The sequence below is a fragment of the Micromesistius poutassou genome, assembly GCF_964030765.1.
Source record: "Micromesistius poutassou genome assembly, chromosome: 10".
Classification (NCBI taxonomy): domain Eukaryota; kingdom Metazoa; phylum Chordata; class Actinopteri; order Gadiformes; family Gadidae; genus Micromesistius; species Micromesistius poutassou.
Window position 1 is genome coordinate 2,407,678 of NC_140280.1, and position 10,000 is coordinate 2,417,677.

General features: G+C 50.3%; 1 protein-coding gene across 1 annotated transcript in view; it reads right to left on the reverse strand.

Annotated features, from left to right (window-relative positions):
- Positions 1-10,000, reverse strand: part of fryb (furry homolog b) — a gene marked incomplete at its 5' end in the record, with an annotated part of 53,707 nt that overhangs the window by 25,219 nt on the left and 18,488 nt on the right. Inside the window, 12 exons of the mRNA XM_084473645.1 lie at positions 759-829; positions 962-1,052; positions 1,447-1,615; positions 2,743-2,889; positions 3,908-4,164; positions 4,469-4,640; positions 5,195-5,294; positions 5,933-6,087; positions 6,998-7,108; positions 7,663-7,823; positions 8,220-8,392; positions 9,757-9,848. Coding sequence (XP_084329771.1) covers positions 759-829; positions 962-1,052; positions 1,447-1,615; positions 2,743-2,889; positions 3,908-4,164; positions 4,469-4,640; positions 5,195-5,294; positions 5,933-6,087; positions 6,998-7,108; positions 7,663-7,823; positions 8,220-8,392; positions 9,757-9,848 — 1,699 coding nt within the window. The remainder of the gene's footprint in view (positions 1-758; positions 830-961; positions 1,053-1,446; positions 1,616-2,742; positions 2,890-3,907; positions 4,165-4,468; positions 4,641-5,194; positions 5,295-5,932; positions 6,088-6,997; positions 7,109-7,662; positions 7,824-8,219; positions 8,393-9,756; positions 9,849-10,000) is intronic.

The following is a 10,000-nucleotide window of genomic DNA, read 5'->3' on the forward strand; positions in this document are numbered from 1 at the left end:
CCACACACACAGACAGACAGAGACACACACACACACACACACACACACACACACACAGAAAGACAGACACATAGACAGACAGACACACAGACACAGACACACACACACACAAACAGACAGAGACAAACACACCCACACAGAAAGACACGTAGACAGACAGAAACACAGACACACAGACAGACAGACAGTCTTCTCCTCTAATTATAGTGAGATGAACTCACATATTATCTACACGTGCAATGTGCGTGACGTCACAGACTACTCAGTCAGACCGTTTAAGAGAAGATAAACACCTGACGTCTAAAGCCGACAGTGCAGAGTTATGTGTGCTGTGATCTTGATAAACAAGAACAAGCTCTCCGGCGATGCTTTTTTTTATTAGCGCTACGATACGAAGATACGGCCACGGGTCACGGCCATAGAGGAACAGGTCTTGTTATCGACGTCAGACAACATTTGCCGACATTTGCCTGTCAAACAGTGAGCACTGACCCCGCCCCAGGGGAATGTGCCTGGTCTGTTCACCACTCATGAAGACAATGTGTGACCTGCCCCTGAACACAGATTGTGTTTGAGCTGTGTCCGCTGGATGATGACGCGCTCACTCAGTGAGTTACAGTCACGGCCTGATTCCCTTATCTTTAGTTTTTATTAGGACCCACCTGCCTCGCTGCACAGGTAGAAGAGCCTTATGTGTGCAATTGTGCATATTTGTATGAGTATATATGTGTGTGTGTGTGTGTGTGTGTGTAGCTTACTCTTCTCGTCCTCGTAGGATCCTCCTGAGCTGTTGCTGTAGCGCGACTCCAGGCGATTGTGAGCCCTGGCCCTGTGGACACACATCACACGCCGTCGTCATCAACCGTCACTCAACCGTCTGCCATGCTAGCCTGTTAGCTTAGCACCTGTCAGCTTAGCACCTGTCAGCGGGGTTTGAGATGCACGTTTGAGACGCACTGACCTTTCTTCGCTCTCCCTCGCCAGCTTGGTCTCGTCGGTGTCGGGGAAGTTCTCCTGGCCCACCACCACCGTGCTACAGCTGGAGGCCGTGCCTGCAGAACCACAACATCTTACCGTCAAGTCCCAGTGTCCCCTACTACACCCAGCGGCCCGGCCAACCAGAGCCGTGAGTCACATATCATCTCACAATAACCACTCTGATTCACGTCATATCATCTGACATCCATTATTCTTCACAGAGTGAAATATGGGGTTTAACTACAAGGGGGGGGGGGCTTATCCAAGAACAAACAACGTGGCATTTGTTGGCGCCGAAGATTTACGTCCCGCGTCGTAAACCAACACGTCCAATCTGATTTAAGTGTGTCTCGCTGCCTGGACCTCAGGACAGTCACAGGGCGATTCAGGCCGCGGAAAACACCACTCCAGATCCCTCTCCATCGTCACCATCCCCACTCGTCCTCGCCACCCCGGTTGACCTCTGACCTGTGTGGGAGACGGAGCCCTTGTTGCTGGCGGCGAAGCGGTAGAAGGGGGGGTTGTCGCAGTGGAGCACCACGGGGTTAACGGGCTCCGTCTGCTGCAGCTCAAACAGCAGCTCCTCCATGGTCTGGATGGTGTTGTTACGGCACAGGTACACCACCACCTTCTTGATCTGACCCGCGCAGGAACGCATTCACACACACACACACACACACACACACACACACATGCAGGCAAGACACGCACGCAGACACACACGCACGCAGACCCACGCACATAGACAAGTAGACACACGCACACACATATGCACGCAGGCACGCACACGCAAATACACAGGCAGCCACACACACGCAGACACCCACAGACACACACACACACACATACACATGCACACACCCACACACACAGAAGCAAACACACATACACACACACAGAAGGTTGATGTTGATACAGCCCAGATATCCAACAGATTTACTGCGCCATAAAATCCCATCCTATCACAGTAAACAAGACGCATCCTGTTTTATTACAGAACTGATTTAAATTCACTCCAGCGCTCTGACCGTCTGGTTTGATTCATACAACAACACTGTACAATTATTGTGCCCCTGGAGCCGGACCAATCTGTGAGCCTGTGTTTTATCTGCTCTGACGTACGGGTCTGGCCCCCCTCCCGTATCCAGCAGACCTGGCCCGGATTGGGCCAATCACAGCCTTGTATCTAATATGGGGCGAGTTTAATACGATGACTGTAGAGAGGAGCACGCTATGGGAGCTGGTGGCTACCGCTGATGTGTCACACGTTTCGCTGCTCTGATTGGTTGTAGGTCTATCCAATTGCGTTCAGAGGCATTCCCACCGAGCTGGCTGTCGCCTTGCATGGTTGCCGTCAGTGTGTGAATGTGTGTATGAATTGTTCTAAGTCTCTTTGGATGAAAGCGTCTGCTAAATGCCCTAAAATGTCAAATGTAAATGAAAAAATTTCAAACGCTCCTTGCAAATCGAAAAAAATCGAAAAAAACAGAGAGGTTCCAGACCACGTCCGCAGTTGCGGATTGGTCGGTGACGTCAGGCTAGTATCACTGTTGCATTCCACTCACTCAAACAAATCAAACAACATACGTCATACGTCTGTCTACCCGGGGAGCTAGTAGTAAGCCAACCCCACCAGAGCACCCGGCGCATTCTCCATCTATTCTCTACACCCCCCGGACCCCCCGTACAGGCAGGGGGTCCCAGCAGGGAGGCCCCAGCAGGGGGCCCCAGCAGGGGCCCCAGCAGGGGGCCCCAGCCACTCACATAGGGCAGCAGGGTGGTGTCGCTGCTCACGCCGCACAGGCTGATGAGGAACTGCAGCGCCACGCGCACGTTGTTGCTCCAGCGCTCGTTGGACACCAGCGCGTTCCACGCGTTCTCCATCTCCGGGCCGGGCACCTCGTCTCCGTACTGCGGGCGAGCGGGAGAACCAGACCGCAAGGACAAGACCGAAAACACACGTCAGGGACACACAGAACCAGACCGCAAGAACAACACCGAAAACACACGTCAGGGACACACAGGCTCTGCGGGTTCCTTATAAGTCACTAAATACTCTAATACGCTGTGCTAATATTTGCTTGTACAAAGATTAAGTAAACTTATTATTTTAGTGAATACTTAGGGCAGTAAAGACAGGAAGACGTTTGAACTGGCATTAATGACAGGGTTCAAGTTGAGGAGGCCTGTAATTATATGTAATGGCATTTAGCCTAACCCTGCCTCCAGGCGCTTTGTCACGCAAAGAAGATATACTTCTATGAATCCCTGTGAGGGAAGTCTTTCTCTGCATTCAACCCCTCCTGAGCTGGTCTCGGATCCAGCAGTCTTAGGCCCGGTCCCATTTCTCTCCCCTTAACAAGAACACTTGCTTTGAGTGCCCTTAGCTGCAAGCCTTCTCCCGAGCTGGCTGGCGTTCAAGGGGTTGATTTTAAGGGAAAAACAGCACTCCCCCTTGCTCCCTTAAGTATTGGGACACCCTTCCCCTTAGCGGGAACGCGCAAAATCTAGGGTTAGGGCTCAAATCTAGGGGAAGGGGGAGAATTGGGACAGGGCCTTAGTGTTACAGCAGAACATCTGGGGGAGGCAGAAGAAAGCCTGGGCTAAACCCAGGAACCGCAAGACGCAGATGTACGCCTCGTTTACTGTTTCGTTACGGAGATATTCTAGCCAAAGAAAACAGATTCTTGTGCACACACGATAGGTTACAACACATACTGACACATTCATGCTTTCAGGAAGGGGACTTTTTTAACGAGTGTATTACTACAATGGTCTACACAGTGTTTTTGAACTGTTTCTGTTGTTTTTAAACTGTTCCAGACACTGTTTCGACAGTTTACTAGTATGACTATGTTTCCTTTTTGAAACATAACAACACGAGCGGCCGTGCCGTATGCGTTTCCGTCCGTCCGCCGGGCGGTCGTACCTTGGCGGTCATGAACATGAGGTTGTTGAGCACCAGCGACGTGGCCTGCAGGGAGCCCCAGCCGTTGCCCCGCAGACAGGGGGACAGGCCCAGGCCGTGAGCCCGACTGCGCTGCTCCTCGTCGGGGGTGCAGGGGCTGGAGGCGGGGGGCAGGAGGCCCGTGTCCAGCAGCTCGATGTTGCTCAGCCAGGGCAGCAGGTAGGACAGCATGGTCTGCCTGCCGTTGGGATGGGTGGTGGGGAAACGCTGGCTCACCTCTGGGGGAGACAGTTGGGGAGACAGGGCATTGACTGAATCACTTCTGTTCCACTGGTGCGTTATGAACCGTATTTAAACGGTGAAAACACGACGGGATACTATTAACACGCTATTAACACACTGACACACACGTCAGCCCTAGGGGGTTGGAAAAACCAGACTGCTGCAGATGTGTCCTAGCCTATCGTGTGTGCATGGTGCTGATGTGCAGTCGTGTAGCGTTTTGTGTAGTGTGTACTGTATCCTTTAGTGTGTGTGTGTGTGTGTGTGTGTGTGTGTGTGTGTGTGTGTGTGTCTGTGTACCTGAGAACAGAGGCAGGGTGAGCTCGGGGTACATGCTGGCCAGCTGGTGGGACAGCTGGGCCAGGTTGACGCTGTAGAGGGGGGGCAGCGGGCCGTGCGTCCCGTACAGGATGTTCCCGGGCTTCTGCTCCACCATCCGCTTGGAGTACACACACAGCTTGGACTCCAGCACCTGGACACACACACACACACACACACACACACACACACACACACACACACAACCACACAGAGCCACACAGCCACACACAACCACAGAGAGCCACACAGCCACACACAACCACACACACAACCACAGAGAGCCACACAGCCACACACAACCACACACACAACCACAGAGAGCCACACAGCCACACACAACCACACACAACCAAACAGAGCAACACACAACCACACAGAGACACACACAACCACACGGAGACACACACAACCACACAGAACGCGGTCACGGACATGTTGTATTTATACTGCTATAAACACAGTGAATTACAATTGTACGTAAATACAGGTAGCTTAGGAGCATGTAGGGGTTAGGTGTCTCACACACACACACAGATACACATGTACACACAATAGATGACATCTTCAACAATGGACTTAACTAGGGAGCACTAAACCATGAACCATCAGCTGATGGATCCTAAACTGTCACCTAGCCGGTTTAGGAGGTGTGTGTACATGCACGTGTGCGTGTGTGTGTGTGTGTGTGTGTGTGCGTGTGTTTACCTGCATCAACTGCATGGAGATCTCATATATTTCCCTGCTGGTGTCGGAGGCCTTGAACAACACCAGGTTGAGCAAGGTAATGAGGTCACATGGGTAATTCCTGCAACGAGAGCCAATCAGTACACGGCGTGAGTCATGGTTCTAACAAACACACTGAGGTCATCTCTTATGCTTACACGCTAACGCTTAACGCTTAATGCTCAAGGCTGAGTCGAGCTCATTCACACTTCAAAGACGAGGAGGGACCTTCAGTTCGAGAGGTTTGCCATGTGGATATTATATCAGACACATAATATGGCTTTATAATGCCCTGCACAATCTTTTATTAAGTCTCATTTAAAATCTAATTTTCGTGACAGACCTTAGATTTTACATCATAAATGTATTATAAAACAAGTGCAATTTAAAGTTTGAGATTTCTTTTTTTTTTTCCGTAAAATAGCTCACCAGTTAAATTATATAAAACACCTTTTGGAAACTCTACCTGAAGCTCTACCTGAAGCTCTACCTCAAGCTCTACCTCAAGCTCTACCTCAAGCTCTACCTCAAGCTCCATCTGAAGCTCTATCTGAAGCTCTACCTGAAGCTCTACCTGAAGCTCTACCTGAAGCTCCACCTGAAGCTCTACCTGAAGCTCTACCTGAAGCTCTACCTGAAGCTCCACCTGAAGCTCTACCTGAAGCTCTACCTGAAGCTCTATCTCAGTAAACCGCCGGGCTAAACCACACGAGGCCTCACCTGTTCCCACAGACGGTGGCGATGGCCTTGAAGCAGCCGGAGGCCAGCTGGTAGGAGCCGGTGAAGCAGCGGTCCACAGCCCAGTTGAACAGGTTCACCTGGTCCGGGTTCAGCTCCAGCAGCAGGATGACCACCTCACAGCCCAGCCGGTGAACCTAGCGTACAGCCACACGGAGCGCACACAGTAACACACCCAAACCTCTGATGACACAACGCTTACATACGTCACAATGGTCACAACATCTGTTAAAGCTGCCGTAGGTGAGATTCGACGGAAGAGCAAAAGAGAGCAAGATCTAGAAACTAAACGAATGAAAAACAAAACGTCTCTGCTCCCTCACATTTCCCCGCCATTAAGAGGAGTTGCCTGTGATTGACAGGCAAAATGCATTCTCTGAACCACTCAGGGAAGAGATCCCCTGATTGGTGTAACATCGAAACTGGAGCATACAGACGCAGGTGGAATCAACTAGAAACATGGTGCATTTCACTCTTTAATAGCTGACTAACAAACAACATGTCTAATAAATCTCCCCCCTATAGCACCTTCAAACGATATTCCTATCAGGCTTACAATGTAGAATCCCCATTAGGATGTAGCCATGAGTCCGGGATGATAGGGGTGAAAGGTGTGTCTCTCTCTTTCTCTCATCTCTCTCTCTGTCTCTCTCTCTTTCTCTCATCTCTCTCTCTGTCTCTCTCTCTTTCTCTCTCTCTCCTCTCTCATCACTTCCTCTTTCTCTCATCTCTCTCTCTGTCTCTCTCTCTTTCTCTCATCTCTCTCTCTGTCTCTCTCTCTTTCTCTCATCTCTCTCTCTCTCATCACTTCCTCTCTCTCTCTCTCTCTCTCTCTCTCTCTCTCTCTCATCACTTCCTCTCTCTCTCTCTCTCTCTCTCCTCTCTCATCACTTCCTCTTTGTCTCTCCTCTCATCTCTCTCATCACTTCCTCTCTCTCTCTCTCTCTCTCTCTCTCTCTCTCTCTCTCTCTCTCTCTCTCTCTCTCTCATCACTTCCTCTCTCTCTCTCTCTCTCTCTCGGGGTCAGCGATGAGGGGGTTCTCCTACCCGGAGGTCGTGACAGGCCAGGATGTTGTCCAGCCACTTGTACAGGTAGCCGTCGTTGGACAGGCCCACGTTGTCAAAGACGGGCCCGCAGCAGAGCACTGCCGACATGGCCTGAGGGGGGACAGAAGACGCTGCGTCAGTGGAACCGATCGGACTGAAAAACACAAGGCTGGCGATGTTCTGCGTGTTCTATCGGGTTCTGTGTGTTTCCACAGAGGGGGAGGGCAGAGTCGCCCAGTGTGGCGCTTTGCTCAGCAGATTCCTTATCTATTTATCGGCCAACACGCTTTTGTTAAAGTTGGCCCTTTGTGTCAACAATGGAAGAAAGGCAATTGTCTGACAAAAATTGGCTTTTTCATTTGCTAAGATTAATAATGCCTAGGAGCAGGTAAGGGGTTAGGTGTCTCACACACACACACACACACACACTCACACACAGATACACACGCACACACAACAGATGATATCTTCAACAATGGACTTAACTAGGGAGCACTAAACCATGAAACATCAGCTGATGGATCCTAAACTGTCACCTAGCCGGTTTAGGAGGTGTGTGTGTGTGTGTGTGTGTGTGTGTGTGTGTGTGTGTGTGTGTGTGTGTGTGTGTGTGTGTGTGTGTTTTTGCGCGTGCGTGCGTGTGTATATAAATTGTGTTTCCACACCTTTAGAGCACAGTACTGGTAGCGTGTGATCTGGTGGTTGCGGTCGCTATAGCGATCAAGGGGCGTGAACATGATGCTGAAGGGGCCGGCCCATTGGCTGAAGAGGATGAACAGGTGGTGCCTCAGAGACTGCTGGGGGAAGAGGAAGCGTCTGTGGTGGACTAGAGACAGAGAGAGAGAGAGAGAGAGAGAGAGAGAGAGAGACACACAGAGAGAGAGAGAGAGAGAGAGAGAAAGACAAAGAGACAGAGAGAGAGAGAGCGAGAGAGAGATCAAGAGAGAGCGATCGAGAGAGAGATTGAGAGAGAGAGAGCGATCGAGAGAGAGAGAGAACAGCGAGAAAGAGAGAGAGAGAGAGAGAGAGAGAGAGAGAGAGAGAGAGAGAGAGAGAGAGAGAGAGAGAGAGAGAAAGAAAGACAAAGAGAAAGAATTAATAGAGAGTAATTAATGAAATTGTACAACTGTGTCTGTGTCTATCCACCAGGGTGCCGAGACGACGGCGTACTGCGATGAGCCACCGGCGCGCCCACCGGGGACAACCGGGGGAGCGCGCTCACCGGGGACACACTGGATGAGGTTGGCCACCATGCCGCTGAAGTGCGCCCGGATGTCCTTCAGGACGTCCAGCTCCTTCTCGTTCTCCGCCTCCAGCAGCATGCGGGTCAGGTCCACGTACTCCAGGAACAGGGCCCCCAGCGCCAGGGAGTCCCGCTCCAGAGCCCCGTTGGTGCTGGAGGGGAAGAGAAGAGAAGAGAAGAGAGGAGCGGCGGCGTGGCCGGTCGTTTACTAGGGCTGCTCGATTTTGGAAGAAAAAAAAATGAGAATCGCGATTTTTTTTTGGGGTCAAGATTGAAATCACGATTCTTCAAAACGATTATTTTTGAGTTTGAAAATAAAATGCATTTAACTTGTCTTGAACTTCAGAATCCCAAAAAAAAAAAAATAATAATAATATATATATATTTTTTTTTTTCAAAAGAATCGTTCGACTCGATTTTATTAATTTGGAGATCGTTTGACCCAAGAATCGAAATCGTGATCAAAATTAGATTAATTGCACAGCCCTATCGTTTACATTTACATTGAGCGGATTTTGCCGAAGCTTTTATCCAGAGCGACATTCATACCATGTCATTCACACACCGACGGCGGAGTCAACCACGCAGGGCGACAGCCAGCCCGTCGGGAGCAGTCAGGGTGAGGACGTCTCGCTCAGGGACACCTCAACACTCCTCCCCGGCTAGGAGGAGCCGGGGATCGAACTAGCAACCTTCCGGTTACCAGTGAACCCGCTCTACCTCCTGAGCGTACGTCGCCCCGCGTTGATTAGGAATTCTGGCACCTAATGTACCCACTTAATGTACGCACTTATTGTATGTTGTACGTCCTTGCATTTAAAAAAAAGAGTACTTAGCATTGTGTAGCATCTTATCTTAGCTATCTTTGTTGCATACGGGGAATGGGTTAACCTAGCGATTGTTTGGCACTTGTTTCTATGAACATCTATGAATGTTAATGTGCAGCTGTGTTTTTATGTATTTAAAGTTGCCAACAGAGATTCCCATTTAGTTCTCTTTGGCGACACCTATGGTGATAACCGGTAACTGCAGGTGTGTGTTTGTTGCACTCCCCTGAGCTATAAACAGAGTCATCTATGTGACGGAATCGGTCCACTGGAAGAGAGTGGAACAGACAGAACGCCGCTTTGCATACAAGTGAACTGGAGAACGAGTCTGGCGGAAAGACCACAGCTGGCGGAGGGAAAACGCTTCACTAACCCAGCGGCATTTGTGATATTTCCCTGGAATGTCCCCACCAACACCCAGTTCCTGACATTCGTAATCAGGACACTCATAGTATGCAAACCGCCGGGGCTTTCATCAGTGGGCCATAGGCTGAGTCACCATGACGCATCATTCCACGTTAGAATGTGACTGAAATCAATACAGATATGTATTGATTTCATTAACATGAAAAGATTCTCACTTTGAGTTCCCTAGTTCAAAACACTGACAGTGTGTGTGCGTGTCCGTGTGCGTGTCCGTGCGTGGGTGTGCATGTGTTGCGTGTCTGCGTGTGTGTGTGTGTGTTTACCTGTCGCTGATCACTCCTGCGTCGGCCAGCAGTTCAAAAATGCGCAGCAGTTGCAGCCTGAGCAGATCTCTCCTCTCCCGCCGTTTCTTATTCTGGGGAGCAGAGCGACGGCAGAGTGACCCAGGGGGGTCAGCTCACCGTCTCATTGAGTCTAAGACCGCCTTAAACCAGACTTTGTTTCAATGTTTTGATAAGAGTTGCACAAGTCGAGGACGGCCCAAGGTCGTCAACTGTACTTTTGTTA